Source organism: Stegodyphus dumicola, chromosome 1 (assembly GCF_044657685.1).
Source record: "Stegodyphus dumicola isolate Sdum_Otavi_A_Nest chromosome 1, ASM4465768v1".
Classification (NCBI taxonomy): Eukaryota; Metazoa; Arthropoda; class Arachnida; order Araneae; family Eresidae; genus Stegodyphus; species Stegodyphus dumicola.
Genome location: NC_140768.1, coordinates 225,947,962 through 225,968,550, shown reverse-complemented (window position 1 = coordinate 225,968,550; position 20,589 = coordinate 225,947,962). Strand labels below are relative to the sequence as shown.

At 30.5% G+C, this 20,589-nt stretch overlaps 1 protein-coding gene across 14 annotated transcripts in view; it reads right to left on the bottom strand.

Moving 5' to 3' along the window:
* The window catches only part of LOC118179658 (uncharacterized), a 149,462-nt gene that overhangs the window by 15,179 nt on the left and 113,694 nt on the right, over positions 1 to 20,589 (bottom strand). For 9 of the 14 annotated variants that reach the window (XM_085826144.1, XM_085826135.1, XM_085826137.1 and 6 more), the window contains 2 exons: positions 14,988 to 15,044; positions 13,290 to 13,346 (listed from right to left, as the gene is read on the bottom strand). In XM_085826144.1, coding sequence (XP_085682270.1) covers positions 13,290 to 13,346; positions 14,988 to 15,044 — 114 coding nt within the window. Of the gene's footprint in view, positions 1 to 11,884; positions 12,014 to 12,060; positions 12,384 to 13,289; positions 13,347 to 14,987; positions 15,045 to 20,589 lie in introns of those variants that run through there. The other 5 variants (XM_085826142.1, XM_085826141.1, XM_085826146.1 and 2 more) reach the window with 3 other exon arrangements.

Genomic DNA, 20,589 nt, shown 5'->3' with positions numbered 1-20,589 from the left:
CATTTGAAATACCACTTCTGATTGCCCAGTTTTATCCAAAATCTAAACTCACTATGAATGAGAAAGCTTAAAGAAAAATCTGATGTGTACACCACATGACTGCCTTGTACGGAATATTAAAATATACATATTTTTTCTTGCATTTCATTTAAACTTATTTCCTTGAATTTCATTAGAGATATATTTCTCATTCAATTAATTCAGTTCTCATTTTGAGATAAGGTAAAAATAGATAAAACCTCTAAATATCTTTATTAAAAATATAAAACACCAAATACAGTTTTAAAAATAATAATTTTTATAACTAAAATAGAGTTTCTATGCAAAAACAAGCAATTCGGCCAACGGGCAAGAAGGAACCTTTCCTGGTGCACAAACTGCAAAGTTTGCTTTTGGGCCTACTCGGCAAGAAAACGCTGAAGTTTCAGAAACTGGCTTAATTCATTTAATTTGTTTACATTTGAAACTTAGTATTCTGCTAAGTTTCAAATGTAAACAAATAGGGCTGCTATGATAAACAAACATTAGGCTTAGCCACACTCAAACAACTTTTAAATGGCTGATAGTTCTACAACTATTGCATGCAGATTAACTAAAGACATAAAAACCTTAACCAGAAGATAAGAATAACATAAATCAATCATTTTTAAAGTAAAAAAATGCACTATTTACAAACATATAAGACTAAAGAAACTAAGCTTACAGAGCCGAGTAATAAAGTGGGTACATATATACTTATGTACAGTACAAAGTTCGTAATCCAGCAGGGTTCATAGCCACATTTTAGTTAAAAAAATAAGCACCTATAAGCACTTTTCAAGCACATTTTAAGGAAAAAATAAGCACCTGTCTAATTACATTATACACAACTGCATAATACCTTAAAAGAAAAATTAGACTTGTAATTTAAAATATGAGCAATGCAATATTTATTACGAGAATGAGCATTACCTCAACCATGGAAAACAATTAACTTTTTTTAAATTTTAAATGACAGTTCAATTTACAGAATTAGTTTACAATGAGAGGGGGGGGGAAACCTATGCAGAACTAAACTATATTACAAAATTTAATGATGATATTTCAGTTGAAAATATAGAAAATAAATAATAATAAGCCATATTAATTGTATTCGTTTGGCACCTAATAATAAATACAATTTATTTTTTCCACTCATATTAATATTTAAATAATTTAACTTAAATCAAAATTCTGAACATTTTCTAAATTTTCATTGCATAACAGTTTTCCCCTAACATATATCCCAAGCAAAGTAATTTAAGTAAAAAAGAGGCACATTTCTGAAATCAGATGACGGGAAATTGCTTCATTCAGTCATCCTTTAACAGTAAAAGCTTAACTAACCAGCATACTCGGAAATACCCGAATATTCCGGATAGTAACTGGAAAAAGAGGAGTGGGGTAGATTGTAGCCGTTCTTTAGATTTAAATTTAGGCTAAATAAATGATTTTGACATTTCGATATGTGCATCATATAAAAACCAACGGAACTCAGAAATATTCTGCTTAGAAAGCACAGGGACAGGGAAAAGTGGACGGAGGACCAGAACTTCGTCAGTGACTTTTACAGGTGTTGCTCCGCCGCACTACTGTACCCCGCTGGGCTTTTAGTTGGCCCGCATCGGATGCTAGCCTACCAAGACATTTACATAGTAATTTTACATCAATACTAGACTTACGTATTGAATATACAATTACAAAGACACAGCATACAATTATTACAAAGAGATTGACCTATTAACAAAAGTTGGATTATGGCAGATTAATATAACATAATTACTTCGAACATACATACAAACTTTCTTTTTACATTGTACTTCATACAAACAATATATTTACATTAGTATAGCTAGTTATATCGAATTACAATAAACATCTTTTTAAGAAACTAATTGGGGAAGAAATATTTTTTTTTGTACATCTTATTTATTATACTTAGTTGAATTACTAAGGCAAAATATTTTATTAATACATTTCCTTTCATTTTTTAACTTGTTACACACAACTACGTCAGCACTGAAGTCTTACATTATTATTTTTGTATATTAATGTATCATAAACACAGAAAATATATATTAGAAGATCACGTAGTACTTACATTTATACTAATACATCTAATAGAGTCATATATTATTTTTTTAATTAATGAAACAAATCTCAGACCGAACATCAAAATTAATTATCAATGCAAAATACCGCAAACGTTATCGCGCAATACGTGTGGGGTAATTCTTCCATATGTGATATTATGCAATCGGAATCAACACTTGCTGGTATTCAGAGAAAGAAGAAGAACTAAATAAAGGAAAAGAAAGAGACTTACTAATCTGGGTTGTTTCTGATTCTAATTGTCAACAGACTGTATTAAATTTCCGGAACAGAATAAATCTTCGCTTGGGTTGGGCAGACCGCTAAAACTTTTAGTCCTATTCAATCCAGATTAGACAGCGACAAAAAAAAAAAAAAAAAAAAAAAAAAGTCCGCTGCTTCAATACTAGAGATTTTGTGGAGAAACTCACAACCTCCGTACTGTATAATGTATTGGCAAAGAAAATGAAATTACTTTGAATATTCAATTACTTTCCTTTTATTCAAGCCATTTCGAATATTATTCCTTAGAAAGCTAATCTGTGTAAAAATACTTACACACCCATTTTTGGAAGTTTATCTATACTTCAGTTACTGCAATTATATTATTATAAATATTCATACATATGCTCATAATATATGCACAACGATCATAATAAACACGAATATGAACTGACCACGCGGAACGAGAATGCGAATTATTAAAATCTTGATAGAAATTCAAACGTGTGTGGTATTTGGGTGGGAGGAAAAGAATACCGAATGTACCGGAATTTTCTACGTTTTCGCAATTCTTTGGCCAACAGAACGACGTGCACCTGTCTGTACTCTCGCGCGCACCATAGATTACGTTAATGCAGAGGAAGGGGGGGAAGCAATTTTCGGGAGTATGATTCACCATCTGTCGTTGCATTTAAGGAAGAAAAGTTGTTTATTTAGTTTCGGCTTTGGTACGGGAAAAAAATGCGCGTTTATTAAAAACAAAGGATTTAAAAAAAAAAAAAAAAAAGCACTAAAAACAGAAAAAAAAGGGGGGGCTTTAAAGGAAAATTAAGCACTTATAAGGGCCTTTATATTTTATTTTCAAATATAAGGACTTATAAGCACTTATAAGGACCGTTACGAACCCTGTACCAGACATGCATTATCCGGAATGATCTATAATCCGCGCCTCAAACTTTTTTTTTTTTTGGTATGCTTTACGCATGTTGAAAGAAATGTATAATAAAGTAAACAAATAAATATTAAGCAATTTGATACCCTGTAGATCATAATTGCTCTTTATTTCATAAATTACGGTTTCATATTTTTAATTGTATAATTTCTGTATGCCATCTTACCAGATTTAAATTGATGTTCTATAATCCGGAATCGTCAAGATTTCGGCGATTCCGGATAACAGACTTTGTACTGTATATACTTTTGGCACTGCTGATAGGAACCAAAAATGGAAATGCACAACTACATGTTATAGCAGTCCTATAGACAAAATTTCAATGTTCTGAGAGGCTACTTGTTTTTGAGTTATGTGAAGTACGCACAGACATCACAAAAAAATCTCTTCTGAATCCATTTTAAATCCTATTTGCAACCTGTTTTGGGAAAAAGGGTAATTTATTCTGTTCTTATGTACAGATGTCATGGAAAAACATTGTTAAATTGTGGTCAAAATAGATATTTTCATTGAAATATGAATCGAAAATTTTCAGGATTGTACTTTGTACAAGGAAGTTAAAAATGGGATTTTTTGAAGTTTTATAACAAGGAAAAAAATCATCACACATGTACATAGACTTCACTGTAAAAATGTATTGCAAGGGCTCCATTTCATTGCTTGTTCATACCTTTATGTATAATGTATAGTTCATACGTACTCCCATACCTTTATGTATAGTTTGTCTGGAGGTAAAAAGTATCTTCTCTCGACTAATTTGTCTCTGCAGTAAGAGTTGGCACTGGAGGTGGATGATTGTTACGAGAGAGACACACATACTTGCTTAGAGTAGATTGTGCAGCCAGGTAAAATTATAGGGTTATAAGGTATTTCTCCCACTTTCCTAGCCTGGTGTAGTGGTCAGCACACTGAGCCTGTATTTCAGAGGTCCGTGGTTCGATTCCCAACGAAGATGTTGCTAATTTTTCATCTCTCTGGCTTTCCCAAAAATCCTAATGTCTATACAGTGGTGCCCAAACTAAAAGGGTGTTGGATGATGACTCTAAAATGAGTAACCTCAGAATGTTGAAATTTTGTAAAGCATATTCATAATATTGCCCAATACAATACTAACATACCAGAAAATAATATGATTAGATACGTAGTCACAAACTACTGCTACTAATAAGCTGGATGTAAAAAAATTTGCACAGATTGGTGAATTTCAACATTATGATCCCAAACTGATTCATCTGTTGTCTTTGAAAGTATCTCATTAAAACTATAAAAGATAGAACTGTCTCTTAGACTAAATATAAATTGTGACATAAGTGATGACAAGGACTGCGTGGTCTTATGGCCAGTCATATACCTGAATGAGATTCATCCAGATATATGACAGACCAAAAGACCAAGACCAATACTCCTACCTTTTAACTCTCATAAACTGACTCTTCCGATTACCAGAAGCAATACAAAAAAAAAGATATGTTGGCAGAAACTGTTCCTAAAACTTTTTTTCTCTCATTGGATTGATAAGTTTAGAGTTCTCGTACTGATCAGGGCAATTTGAGTCGTGTATGTTCACTATTCCCAAAACTTAGTGTTCACCAAACTTGGACTACCCCATAGCACACCCTACAGCGAATGGATTACTCGAGTGATTTCACCGCTCACCACTAGCCATTGATTTGTCATAATAATGTCCAGGGATGATGAGTCTTCCAAACGTGCATCTCAGTCTTCGATCAACATATAAAGAAGATCTGGGTGGAACCTGCTTGGAGATAGTCTAAGGAACTACTACAGTCAAAAGTCGTTAATTCGGACACCCATAATCCGGAATGATCTATAATCCCGACCTCAAAGCTACAAACTTTCTGACGCATGCGCGCAAGACCTTTACTGTTGGAAAATATGACCTATTGTAACCCTTTTTCTGCATCATCTCTCCTCCTTGAAATATTTCTAACTTTTACATAAGGCTTAGTTCTTATTTTAAAGGGATATAGTAGTTATTTCTACTTCGTTTTTCACTGCCACTGTTCGTATTAAGAACGGACTGTTCCAGCCTAATTAAGATGCAGAAACGAAGCTTGATGTTACGTCATCTGGAAAGCTGAGTCGTGCCGATAGCTGATTGATTGTCGTGAGATGACATCATGTCTACTTCAGGTATAAGTATCTTGCGTTGCTCTGACTTATTACTTCTGGTTCCTGTTTCTTTGCTCCGTCATGTGCCGTTCCAGCCCCCATTTAAAGATGATATTGAGATGCGTGCCATCCAGTGATAAGTGCCGTGGTTCCAGTCTACAAGATGACTTTTCCTGGATTCTCAAAAAAGGCTATGATGCGATCGACTGCCGTGGCCGGCATCCTGTTTTCATGAAGGCGGCATCTTCAACACAAGTGTTTTTCCAGAGTTAGCGGCGATGATTTTCCAAGCTGTGATTTCTCATATGTAACTACAGTGAGCGGCGTTTTGCCGGTTTAAGTGCTCTCAAGGATTTAATTTAATTTTCCAGGTGTCTTCTTGACCACGAAGCATGGACTTATTGATAGTGTAGAGAATTTCATTATAACCACGTAATTTCTGTTCAGTGATATGTTTTTCGCGTATTGAATGCCAGTATTTGGAGATCAGGTAAAATATTTACTGTGTCTTTAATTCTTTAAAGGAAAAACCCTTGGGGTTAATGGACGATCAATAAAGTGTAATTTTTGATAATGATTATGTTAAACTCTTTACGTTTCTGATATTGATTAAATTTATTCATTGTTTTTCTTTTTATTGTTATAATAAATTGGTTAAGTTTAAAACTTTTGTCTTCAATGTCTGCACAGTACATAACCTTAGGGAGCTTCTATTGCTACTTTTGCTAAAAGTTTAATTTTACAACTTTAAACTTTGCCTTTGCATCATTTACGGCTGCGAATACGCGTGTGTGCATTCGCATAATACGTTTACACATGCGCGTTGAATGTATAAGGGACGGTATAAGCTAAGGTAAAATTATCTAATTCAGTTAATGTCGCAGATTGCGTTGTTCCTTAATCAATCTTCGAATTGGATCTGACTTATTATTTTTTGCAGACTGTTTAGAGCAATTTTATAAAAGTAAGCTTAAACTATCGATTATGACAAATAGAATTTCCGATATATATTTAGTAATATGTAAAGGATCTACAAAGCGAAAGTATGTTTCGAAGTCCTTTAAACAAAAAGTGGAATTGCTGCAAAAAATGGATAAAGGCATATCCTCCTTCTTTCTCTAACCATTCCAAAATCTGTTTATCAATTTCACGCTGCTCTGAGGGGGGAACGCCGCGGCGCGCAGTGAATTGGAAGTTAATCTGTCATCCTCATCTTCAGGGCAGATGTTTTTATTTTATTTGACTTATAATTCCTTACTAAATGTAGTATTTCATCTCGATGTACTCCGTCTTTGATATGATTTAAATCAAATTCCTTGTCATTATAATTCGCTTCCGATAAAGAAGAAAGTGACACAGAGGTTACTGAAAACGAAACAACTTACATTGAAAGAAATGTTTAATAAAGTAAGCAAATAAATATTAAGCTTTTTTTTTTTTTTTTTTTTTTTTTTTTTTTTTTTTTTTTGTAAATTTTGATATCCTTTAGATCATAATTGCTCTTTATTTCATAAATTACGGTTTCATATTTTTAATTGTATAATTTCTGCATGCCATCTTACCAGATTTAAATTGATGATCTATAATCTGGAAAAATCGATAATCCGGAATCGCCGAAGTCCCAACGAGCCCGGATTAATGACTTTTGACTGCATTAGCCTTTCTGTAGAGTTTTTGCAACAAAATTTTGAGTTCTGTTGACCTGACTTCATTTATACAGAAATTATGTGAGACAATGACAGAAGCATCTCCAGTATCCCCATCAGCTCATATTACCAAGAATTATTTCATGCACCCAGCTTTAGAATCATGCACTCCTGTGTTTGTGAGGCACGATGCACTGAAACTACCAGTTACTTGCCTATATGATGGCCTATTTAAAGTAATAAAGAGGCTTAATAAAAATTTTACACTTTTCAATAATGGAAAGAAATCAGTGATTGGCGTCAATCACCTCAAACCAGCATTTTTTTTCACTCCAGCATAAATTTCTGAGCAGACTCTTACAGGAAATCCATCAGGCACCATGGTTGAAATACCTGTACAGGCCAAACCACACCATCAGTGTATATTTGTCTCAGTTGTGTTTAATAACCTCTGCTGTTAGCACTGAAAATCTTACAAACAACATTTTCATCTTTTCACAGTTTTGCAGTAAAGCTTTTCTTGACAGGGTTCATAGCCACATTTTAGTTAAAAAAATAAGCACCTATAAGGACTTTTCAAGCACATTTTAAGAAAAAAATAAGCACCTGTCTAATGACATTATACACAACTGCATAACCTTAAAAATTAGACTTGTAATTTAAAATATGAGAAATGCAGTATTTATTAAGAGAGAATAAGCATTACCTCAACCATGGAAAATAATTACTTTTTTTTCCCTTTAAATTTTAAATAACACTTCAATTTACAGAACTAGTTTACAATGAGAGAAAAAATGAGAGAAAAAAAAACTATGCAAAACTAAACTGTATTACAAGATTTAAAAATGAAATTTCAGTTTACAATAGAGAAAATAAATAATAATAAGGCATATTTATTGTATTTGCTAGGAACATAATAATAAATACAATTTAATTTTCCACTCATATTAATATTTAAATAATTTAAATCTAAATTCTGAACATTTTCTAAATTTTCATTGTATATCAGTTTTCCCTTAACAGATATTGCAAGCAAAGTAATTTAAGTAAAAAAGAGGAACATTTCTGAAATCAGAAGACAGAAATTTGCTTCATGCAGCCATCCTTTAACAGTAAAAGCTTAACTAACCCACATACTTGGAAATTGGCGAATATTCGGACAGTCGAGCTTAACTTGAAAAAGAGGAGCGGAGGGGGGTAGTCTGTAGCCGCTCTTTAGATTTTTCCGCTAAATAAATGCTTTTGACATTTCGATATGTGCATCATACAAAAATAAACCAATGGAACTGAAAAATATTTTGCTTAGCAAGCACAGTAAAACTCTTTTAAGTGTTCATAAACAAATCTCGGACCGAACATCAAAATTAATTATCTCTGCAAAATATCGCAAACGTTATTGCGCAATACGTGTGCCGTAATTCTTCCCTACGTGATATTAAGCAATCGGAATCAACAGCTGCCGGTATTGGGAGAATAAAGAACTAAATACGAGTAACTGGGGTGTTTTTCATTCTAATTTTCAACAGACGGCATTAAATTTCCAGAATAGAATCATTCTTCGCTTGGGTTGGTAGACCGCAGAACTTTTAGTCTTAATTCAATCCAGATTGGAAAGTGACAAAAAAAAAGTCCGTTGCTTGTTTTGCAGCAAACTTGTAACAGTTTCAATATTCGAGATTTTGCGGAGAAAAGGGAGAACCTCCCAATCTTCGTACTATATAAAGTATTGGCCAAAAAAATGAAATTATTTTGACTATTCGATTACTTTCCCTTTATTTAAGGCATTCCGAATATTATTCCTAAAAAGCTAATCTGTGTTAAAACACAACCATTTTTGGAAGTTTACTATACTTCAGTAGTTACTGCAACTGTTATTATAAACATTCATACATATACTCATAATATAAGCATAATGATCATAATAAACACAAATATGAACTGACCAAGCAGAACGAGAATGCAAATTATTAAGATCTGGATAGAAATTCAAATGTGTGTAGTATTTGGGTGGGAGGAAAAGAATGCCGAATGTACCGAAATTTTCTACTGCTTTCGCAATTCTTTGACCAATAGAACGACGGGCACCTGTATGTACTCTTCGTGCACACCAAAGGTTATGTTAATGCAGAGAAAGGGGGAAAAACTATTCACCATCTGACATTCCATATTAGGAAGAAAAGTTGTTTATTTAGTTTCGGCTTTGGTACGGGGAAAAATAGCGCGTTCATTAAAAAAAAAAAAAAAAGCACTAAAAGCAAAAAATAAGCACTAAAAACAAAAAAATAAGGGCTTTAAAGAAAAAAGTAAGCACCTATAAGGGCCTTTATATTTTATTTTCAAATATAACGACTTTAAGCACTTATAAGGACCGCTACGAACCCTGTCTGAGGTGAAGTTGCTGATATGAAAGTACTAAATATATACTATTGTAATGAAAGAGTATCATACGATTCATTTAAAATAAGCTTGAGCAAGAAATCTTTTCCAAAGTTTTTCGTAAGTTGTTTCAACTTTTATCAACATCTGGCAACAATTTGTATTTCACTTTCTTTTACCATTTGCAAATAAATTTGTTTCCAACGAATAAAGAATTTTTGCCTACTTTGGCAGTTTCCTAAAATCAAGCAAAGAATATGTATTACGCTTTTTGCAATGGAATTTTTGCTTAAAAATCATAGAAAATGCTGCCAAAAAATATTTTATCATAAACAAGTTTTTCAGTGGTATTAGATGTTTAAGGAAGGCAAAGAATGTGCTAAAGATAAATCATGCTTAGACCATTCACTTTAACACATTGATCAAGCCAGAAGTTGAGTGTTAAGCAGCTGTCCTTTAGCAATTAAGAATCTTAATGAACAAATTCTTATATCATCTAGATAATATTGTTATGGATTTTGTATTTAGTTAGCTATTTTTAGTAAAATTGGATTAAAATTAAAATTGTTTTATTTCCCCATGCAATGCAGCGAATGATGAGTTTTAAGAGAAAGCTACATCAAAAAAGTAAAATACAGGAGCACATGCATTTAACATTTAAATAAATAAATATCTTGTCATTTATACTGAATAAATATCATTGACTACTGTGTTAGCTGTGACCATAATTCTACTCTTTTGCTTTCCAGAAATCTTGAGAAAATGTAAATTACGAGAACTTTCTTGCAATGAATTAAAAAGCCAGAGAGAGAGACATCTCAGCTCAGTTGTTGTTGTTGATTATAGCGAATTCACGGTGAGATTGGATTAGCTTTCTCTGCGCTTTGGATTGTGTTCTATTTAATGTTTTAGTAGTTTAAAATATAACTACTGTGTGATATTTTACAAATATCTCTGAGAAAAAATTTCAGCATTTTCTTTTATTTCTTGCGGTAAGAATAAATTTTATTAAATTTTTATCAGACTTGTGCATTCAATCTATTACGTACGCGTACGCACGCAACAATATCAAACAATTCTGAAAGATTCTATTTATTTGCTTTATGGTTTAAGACACACTGCTTCTTGAACTGTTCCAAACATAAATTATTCCAAAAACAACAACATGCTCAAGTGGGCCAAGAGATGCTTTCTCAAGGTTCTTAAAACATTATTACTAGTGTGAAACATGAGCTTACATTTTAGATTTGTAGAAACAGCTCAACAATAAAGTGAACTGTGCTTGAAAGATACAGCAAAATAAAAAAGATTATGCAAGTGAGTCAAAAATCAAGGTAATGTTCCTGTTTTCTTTTATTGCAGAAAGTTGTTCATGAACAACTGAACAAACTGTTAATAAAAAATATTATTCAAGCACCTCAAGGCATTATGTGACCAATGCAATTTGAATTGTGGTACAATAATTTATGGATCTTGAATCTTGCACAGCAATAATGTGCTTGCCATTCATGAAGTTTTTAGCCAAAAATTCAATGACTCTCCAAGGTCAGTATTCACCTGATACAGCACCATGAAATTTTATTTTCACAGATTAAACTTAAATTTTAAGGTTACCATTTTGAACCTATTGAAGCAATAAAAGAAAATTCATTGCCTGTCCTCAACAATGACATAGTTTAGTTCATGACCTGGATTGTATCTCAGATCCCTTCTAGTTTATTACTGTCTTTTTTGATTTTATATCTTTCAAGACTTTAATATACCTCTGACTCAAGTTATCATCTTGCTATTCAAAATAATATGTGAACAGATCCGTTTATTTATTGTGTTCTTAATTATTGTATTGGAAAATTTATACAGAAGAATTTTACACATTTAAAAATCCATTAATTACATTTAAAATCCCAATAATTTACATGTACATAAATTTCCTTTTCGCATAAACTTCTCCAAATATTTCATCTACGTATATTGTCACACTTTTTAGAATGACCCTTTTTATTGCTAAAACAATTAAGTTCTTTAAGTTCGCGTATATTTAACAGTCAAAATTTTCTACAACTTTAATTAGTCTTTTTTATCTTTGTGATATCAAGAAAACTGCAAATATATTTTTGGTAATTTCTTTCAGTAATAAGTATTCTTGGGATTTTATTTTGAGACACTGGTATATATTTTATTACACACAGCATCAATATAGTTCAGTACAATAAATAACTGGATTTTGTTTGCCTTATTCCATTCTATTAGAAACTTCAGCTAAAGATACCTTAATTATTTCTAATGTGATTTTTTTTCTGTTTTTGTCTTAATTTATTTCTAATGTGATTGCAACATTAGTAGCATTGCTAAATACTGCAGGTGATATACCTCTAAAAGCAGAGCATATATTTCATTGAGACTGAATCGCTGAGATTGTACCATGAGGAGCTAAAATTTCTAATACCTGTAAGTATATGACTTTGATGAATTTTCAAATTCTATAGCAGTGGTTCCCAAAGTGTGGGCTGGGCGGTTGCGAAAAGAGTTCCAAAATAAAACAAAAACGCCTTGTTAAACTATTTATTTTAGCAATCTAAATAAAAATATAACAAAATAGTGATCAGATCAATCCAATAATGCAATTATCAAACTGCAAGTATATGTCATATATTCAGAAATGTACACAAAATATTAAAAACTTTGAAAATATAAAATAGATAAAATATTTTAATAAGACCCATGTGCCTGTTTCCCCAAAACCAGCTTTTTGAAATCTAGACTGTTTTTGATACACACACAATTATATCATTCTCAGGTTTGAGGTGAATTCTCACCTTTATTTCGATGGCAGATCAGAAGCTTAACTAAAATTTAAAATGACAAATGGAACCAAATATTTAGATAGCTTCACTCACAATCTGAGAGTATTCCTTTATTATTTTGGTCCAAAACTGAGCCGGGTTCTAGAAGAAAAATTCCAATTTCAACATTCCATATTATTTATTGGTGTTGCAGCATGTTAAAGAGAATCATCTAAAAATGGGTTCAGTACCTATCTGTAACTGTTATAATTACTTTGAGTTTCTTTGGAGAAATAGTCATAGAGCTGTTGTTTTACTGAGCAAACAAACTTGCATGTCTACAAAAAAATGCTCAAAAATTGTAATATTATACATATACTTGGTTATATCTTTTGTAAGTTTCTGAATATAATGAATGCATGAATTCATAAGATTTTAAATCCAGTCTGAATGAATCAAACTACTTTTGCGACCTGAAAATGAAAATATGACCTGAAATATGAAAGTAAGTCAGTTTTTGCATGTAAATAAGCAATCCTACATGTTGTCCAATAATCCCTTTTCCTCCTGCACTTTCCCTTCCTCTTGTCACAAGGTCTAAAATATCTATATCTTCTGTTAGGGTAACAAGACCAAAGTTGCCTGACTTATGACTGCATTATTTGTTTTAAGGTAAAAACATTTTCATAATACTTTTTTTAATTAAAAAAAAACACTTAAAGCATTACCAAAAAGAGACTTGCTTATTACTTACAGGAACAGTTTCTGGTACTTCTTTTTTTTTTTTTCCCTGAGCTTCACAGCTAACCTAGCTAGTCTGGAATCTATGCAACTGCTACTCAGCAGGTTTCACAAGAATGACTTTAAAACATGTTTCGGGGTTTGGGAAAAAAACTGGCATAAATGCATTGCTGTCAGAGGGAATTTTTTCTGGAATCTTTCTGAATACATTTTCATCATAATATCATACATAATAAGTACAAAATATAGAGATATTTTATTTCAAATTAATATTTGTGAAGGTAAAATGAAGTGTGATTAATAGTTATAGAAAATGAACTAAACTACCTTTTTAATAATCCCTTGAGGAGAACAAAGCACAGTAGCTTTTGGAGACATTCCTGTCTGCAAGAATAAAATGAACATATAACAATCATTAATTGTAGATTGAATCAAAGAAAACAACAATATAATTTTCATTGCAAATCTGCTGCAAAAATGAAATCTTTACCCTGAAATGCGTATATACACATAGTTATATCAGTTGCCATGATTTGATCCAAATGGCAAACATTAGTCCTAATTTTTTCCAAACTGTATCTAAGAATAAAATTTGGCACTTTGTTTATGATCCTGAGATTGTAAATTTTCCAAATGCATGCTAAAATTCAAATTTTACATGTCTCATAAAGCTTTAATTTTTGTGATGCTGCTAGTTTAGCTATTAAAATACCGACTCTTGCCAAATGAATAGTACTGGATACGGAATATGCATTTGGCAGCAATATACAATGTGCCCAGTCATACTTTTTTTTTTTTTTTAGAATTAGCTAACAATCATGAGACATAAAAATTATTTGAAAGACATGAATTATTTATGTAAATATAGTATATCTCATTGTAACATGTAAAATATATGGAAGTTTTCCATTAACAACACTACCTAAGAAAGGTGTCCAAACTTTATCTTTAACAGTTTGCAGGCCATAGTCTAAACATAAAAACTTCAAAATAACTTGCTGCTGTTTTGCAGTTTCACACACTTTGCTGATATTTTTCAATTTAATAGTCTGCAGTCTATTTTAAGTCTTTTTGAAGTGGAATATATTTACATAAAATGTGTTTAAAAGTAATGTTAGATCCAACTCATCAGCAAGAAGACATGAATTTTACCTAGAAAATTAATACATGAACTACATAGAAGTAAAAATCTAAGATACTAAGACATTGAACTGAACGTAAAAATTAATAAAGAAGAAAGTAATTTTGCTAAAATTAATCTCCCTTGTTTGGAGCTTCATAACAGAACTTGTCAAGGGAAAAGTGTTTTGAACCTCCATACCTGGTTGATTAATAAGAGAGCCAAGACAAATTTCATTCCAACAAATTCACTGAGACTCGGAAGTGTAGTACTTAATCAGTTAACTAATAAGTAGAATTAAGAGTCTCATTGAATTGTCTCTTTTCCCTATTTCTCTTAGCTTTCTAACACAAAATTATGAAAAGAGAAATATTTTACATTTTACAAAAACAAGCTATAACAATTTTGCTTCAAAATATACAAATAGTAAAAAACCTGTGAACTCATGAAAAAATTTTACTATGTAAAAAGAGAAAATGGAAAAATTTAATATTAGTCTCTTTTGAAGAATTAAAAGAGACAGTCCTGTAAAACAACTTAAAAAAGGAGTGTCTCGAAAATGAAGAAAAACTGTTTAGAAAATTATAAATTTTAAATGGACTAGAGACTATGTAAGTGAATGAACAACAAATTAGTAATAATTTTATATTACGATCTGTAAAAAGAAGTGGCATCAATGCAAAGTAAAATCAATTTGTTATGAGGCAGCTTTGCAAAAGTAGAAACATATTTAAGTAAAAACTAATTAGGGGAAAAAATAATAGTTAAAATGAAGAGGTTCTAACACATTAGAAACTGCAAGTGCTAAATGAAAAAGAGAATCAGAAAAGATATTTTCTTCTAAACTAACTTTTGCAAAGAAACTAAATGTGTTAATAAAATTTATGGAAGATTAACTAGCTTACTTTTTTAACAAGATCCCATGGAGAACGAACTATCATAGGTTTCGGAAGTACTGCTTCCTAAAAGAAAAGGAAAATATATATATATATATATATATATATATATATATATATATAATAATAATTGAACACATATCAACATGAATTGCTATTTGTATCAGAGAGGAAGACAATAATAATTTTTTACAAGAATAGTTGAAAACTATCGACTAGAAAAATGAAGCCTTTGCTTTGAAATGCAAGTGCATGTACAGTTGCAATTTATGACAGTTTCTTGCTTAGAACTTTTCCATCATAATTTTCTGATAAGGTATGATTAATTATATATGAACAAAATATTGAAAATTGAAAGGACATATGTAATGCACAGCAAAGCAAATTCTAGGCACCCTGATCCTTATGAAAGCTATAGGTACCAACCATTCTTAGCAGCTATAATAAAAAAGTACTTATGTATAAAAATAGCAACAATGCATGGTGTACAAATATTTATATGGTAAATGCTAAATACTTACAATTTACAGATCTATATAAATTACAAAATTAATATACATCATAAAAATAATCAACTATGTCACATATTAAAATATTTAAAAGTTTTTCTTTTGGTTTCAAAATTAAAATTTTCGTACCAGATTTTAGCCTTTTGAGCTATTACTTTCTCACCAAGATTTTTTAGTTTCCCAATTGAAGCCAAAATGGCAAACCTGTACATCACTACTGTAATGCATCTCATAGTTTAGATTGTGTCTAATGAGAGTGCTTGAAGTTCTTAATTACTTCTTGTGCATTTTAATTAGGTTTTTTTTTTTTTTTTTCCAACTATGTTTTATTATTTCATTCACATCTTAATTCTTTGGATTACCTGTTTAAAGGTAAACGTTTTGATTTAAATTTTTCACTGAAGTATTTTGTTTTTTCACTATCATTTTCAATTTTTTAAATAAAATAGAATTTTCTTTATTTAAGTTTCGAAATTCTAACTGGAATTTACTTTGTTTTTTCCTTGCTTTAGGGAAGGACCAGAATTTTCCAATGAGCTATTACAATTAAAATACACTAAAATGGTTCATCGGCTAATTCTGGATACAGAAAAGCAAGGATTCTTGTAGAAGTGAGATTTCAATGTCCCCCCCCCCCGATGAAGTAGCATTGAAGTTAATTGAATTCCTCTTCTGTTTTTGTTCATTTTTCTTTAAATTACTTTTTTTTTTTTTTTTTTTTTTTTTTAATGGGGTTTTGCTTGTTTGAAAAGTTTTGGTTTCAACATTTTTTAAATTTTTAGTTGCATTTATAATATTATTTGAAATTAATTACAAATTTAAATTTTTGGTCTTGGTGAAAAATTAGTTATACATTTCTTATGTCTTTAATGATACTTTTTCTGCAGCTTAATGCACGAAGTACATGTTTATATTTTGTTTTTAAAATACTTGTTTTGTAATTACATATATATGTTACCGTGAAAGACCGAAATTGGAGAATGTCAACATTCACCGAATACGTTGATGAAAGATCAAATATTGCATTACATTCTTCTACATTCGAACCCTCACCGGTGTATGTCGACAATCCCAAACATGCTCTGGTGTAGGTCGAAAAGAGAGGAGTATATGTACACGCTGTCATTGCAAAAGGAAGTGTTCCACAAAAAAATTCAGTTGTAAAAACAAGGGCCTCTTGTGCAATTCAAAGTGTCATAATAGTTTAAGTTGTTGCAATAAATAAGATTTGAATCACATAATTTTGAAAGTTTTTAACTTCTATTATTTTCCTTTCTCATTTTGAATGTACTGTGTGTTTTAAGTTCTTATATTTTTAAGTTCTTATTTTAAGTCTCAAGTGCGTTTTTTCGAGACTGAATTACGGAGAAGAAAATATAATATTCGTTTATGTTCAACATTCACTATTAGTACATTGTGAATGTCGACATTTACCGGTGTAAGCCAGAAATAAGAGTATTTGGAAAATATTTCGGACATACACCAAGCGACTATGTGAATGTTGACATTCACCGGTGAAAGTCGACATTCTCCAAATTTCGATGTTTCACCGTAACATATACATGGAATGGGTATATATACATCACTCTTTACTCAGCTCAGAGAGCTCAGTTTTTTTTTATTCTTATACTTTGGTTAATTATGCTTTTTTTTTTTTTTTTTCTTTAAAAATAATTGAATTATGTTGTGCTTTTCTTCCAGTTAAAGTTTTTATGCCTTTAGTTAATCTGCATGCAATTGTTGTAGAACTATTAACAATTTAAAAATTGTTTAAGTGCGGCTAAGCCTAATTTTTGTTTACCATAGCAGCCATATTTGTTTACATTTGAAACTCAAAAGAATAGTGAATTCAGTTTCTGCACCTTCAGTGTCTTTTTACCAAGTGAAACCAAAATTAGTTTTGCGCACCAAAAAAATTGCATTCTTGCCTGCTGGCTGAATTGCTTGTTTTTGCATAGAAACTCTAATGGTAAATATTAACTCTATTTGGCGTTTTATATTTTTAAATTTTATTAAAGATATTTTGAGGTTTTATGTATTTTTAAGGAGTATTGTAAATTTTTAAAAACTATTCATATGAAATTTATTTTCATTTCTTCTAATTATGTATAATAAATATTTATGAAGAGCTATTTTTTAATTATAAAGAATATTAATAAAATATTTAATATATTTTTGTTTTTTATGCTGGTAAAAGCAAATTTTTACCTTTGCTAAGTTATCACTTGCTATTTTTACTTTAATTTCATTAAAATAAAATTTTTAAAAAAACTTAGAAAGCTGATTTGACAATAAAATTAAAAAAAGTCATGAGATACATTCCACAAGAGAAGAAGAGGAAAAATGTGGTTACGTGGTTTAATAACAACAACATCCGCATGTGCTATGTTTACAGTGGAGTCGATAGCAGATATTTCGCTGAAATTAATTGATTTTAGAATTTAGAAATTTATAGCTATTGCGAGAAATAAAAAAATACGCTTGGAAATGATGTCCTTGATGTCAACAAGAAGGGTCTTTTGTTATTCAAGGAAAAACCTGTGAACAATATTTGTTTCAAAGTAATGCTAGATAGCACGGTACTTATAACAAGCTGTGTTAAAGCTGAAATGAAGAAATCAATTAATTATGAAACATCTGTGCAAATTTCTGCAGAAAACGAGGTAAGATTTATAAATTTTTCTTATGCATAATGCTTACCAGTATTAATAATGTTTTCATTATGCATGATGCTTACCAGTGTTAATAATGTTTTCATTAAGAATATTAAGTGTTTATCAGTTAACTGAAAACTATTCCCGAGACCTTGAATAACGTTTTCCAAACTTTTAAATGTAAGTGTAATAATAGCATATTCATGCTTAATGAATAGTTGTTCTAAATTACTGAAATAGCCGAATTCATGCAAGATCTGTTTATCTCCAAGAACATAAATGCAAAGCCAATTTTCTGTTATTAATATTAATTAGTGTCATAGAGTATTTTATGCAGCTAAAAGTTTACTAATTTCATCAGGATATGTTTTAATATTTTAGATGTTGTAATAGATTTTTAATGAATACACATAAATATAGGAATGTTAATTTTTTAATACCTTCCATTGTATATATTAAAGATACCAATAGCTGTTACATTAGAAGCATCAGTAATACTGAAACATTTTAATATAAATAATTAAGAATTTATACTTAATTCTAAATTTTCATGGGAGATTGCCGAGTTTTTTAGTTTAAATATTAAATTAGCATGCATATTTAGTCCTTGAAAATCAGTGGTTGTGTCAGTCCATAGTTTGAGATAACATGTGCCATAGTTACACTAATCTATTTCATATGGTAGATCTTTTCAATAAACACACTTGAAAATCTTCTTGAGCTACATGATTTTAATATAAAAAATTCTGCACATAAATTATGTAACTAACAAGATTAAAAATAACTATAATTATTTTTTGGATCTTTAAAATGTATACAGATAGTACTTTATTATTATTTATTATTATAAAATGAAGAAAAATGTATTATGAAACATTTTGACACTTATAGTATACAAAATGTGTTAATTTGAAGTTTATACTATCAATAAAAGAATAGTCAGTTGCTAAAAATTAAATTTTAAGTTGTATAAAATTATATATTAATTTTGAACTGTGCAGAACATTGGCATCATTATCCTTATACATGATTTAAGGGCCAACTGCATTTACAGTGCTCCAGAAATTTGACTACTACGATTTTCAGAAATCAACTATTTATATTTACTGTTCTGCTTGTTAAACTGATAAAATTATGATAATTATATTCAAAATATTTATAGTAACTTTTTTTTTTAGTGTAGAAGAGCAATCTACATAAAGATGATTTTATGTATTTATTTTTACATTTTTTATAAATGAATTAATTATCAGATCAAGGAAAGAATTCATAAATAAATATTAACAATCAATACATGGTAAAGCAGGGAACAAAAGAGTATCATGAAGATAACAATAACATATAAGAGTTACCAAAATTATACTAACCAAATGAATGAACAGTTAATTAATGGATGAAATGCAAATTTCACCACTAATTAAAACTAAACAAAGTTTCTGAATTTTCAACACATCTACCACAGCACAAGCTCATTTGTTTACATTAGCAGTTCTTACATCACATGATCTCTGACGTCACCGGAATGTATCTCATTAACCCATTAACCGCCAAAACTACAAGGAATGTTTCTTTTCTCATGAAAATAATAACAAATATTAAATTAAGCATTTATAACATAAATTTACATCGAAAATTTAAAAAAAATGCTCTTACCTGTGGAAAACGCGAGTGTTGCGTTCGCGCAACGTCAGCGGAATAAGACTACGGATGTTTAATGAGTAGGATTGTACTCGTGTGATGTTTCTTTTGAGTGGAGCGCAGGATTACTTTTTAGCTGTATAACGTTTTATAAATCTACAAATCACTTTACTTGTTATTAATTTAATATCAAAATATACATTGTATTTCTTTTACAAATACAGATTATTTCAATTGAAAGATTCAAGCATGAAAAGCTTGATTACAATCATGATGTAAAGCTACATTACATACTTTTCATCTATAAACAGTCTGCCTATGGTACTCTTTACAACAAAGTATTTAGTTATCAACGGACTTTATGATAAAATGTCTACCATGTTCATGCAATAGTTTTTGAATGCTGAATTGACTAGGTCTTCCTGTTGCTGATCTATTTCTGGCTAATTCTACACTCTCAATAGAAGTTTGCAAAAAGGAATAATGCATTCTCGCGTCTGAAATCTAAAAGAGACTTTATATTTCCAGAAGTAAAAAGTGGTGACATTTAGTAAGTTAGATACGGTCTCACCTCATATAATTTATCAGTATTGTGAAATGCAAATTCTGCTTCATATTCCTGTACTGCAAACGTGATATCGATTCTCATACAACAGGAACAGAAATGTCCTTATGAAAAGATCAATAAATTTTTTCTTGAGGTAAAGAATAATATCCTGTAAGCAAATAATATTCCAATAAATCTTCTCATATAGGTTTCAGATGCAATAAATTCTGGGCCTTTTTTTTTTTTTTTTTTTTCATGAGCGT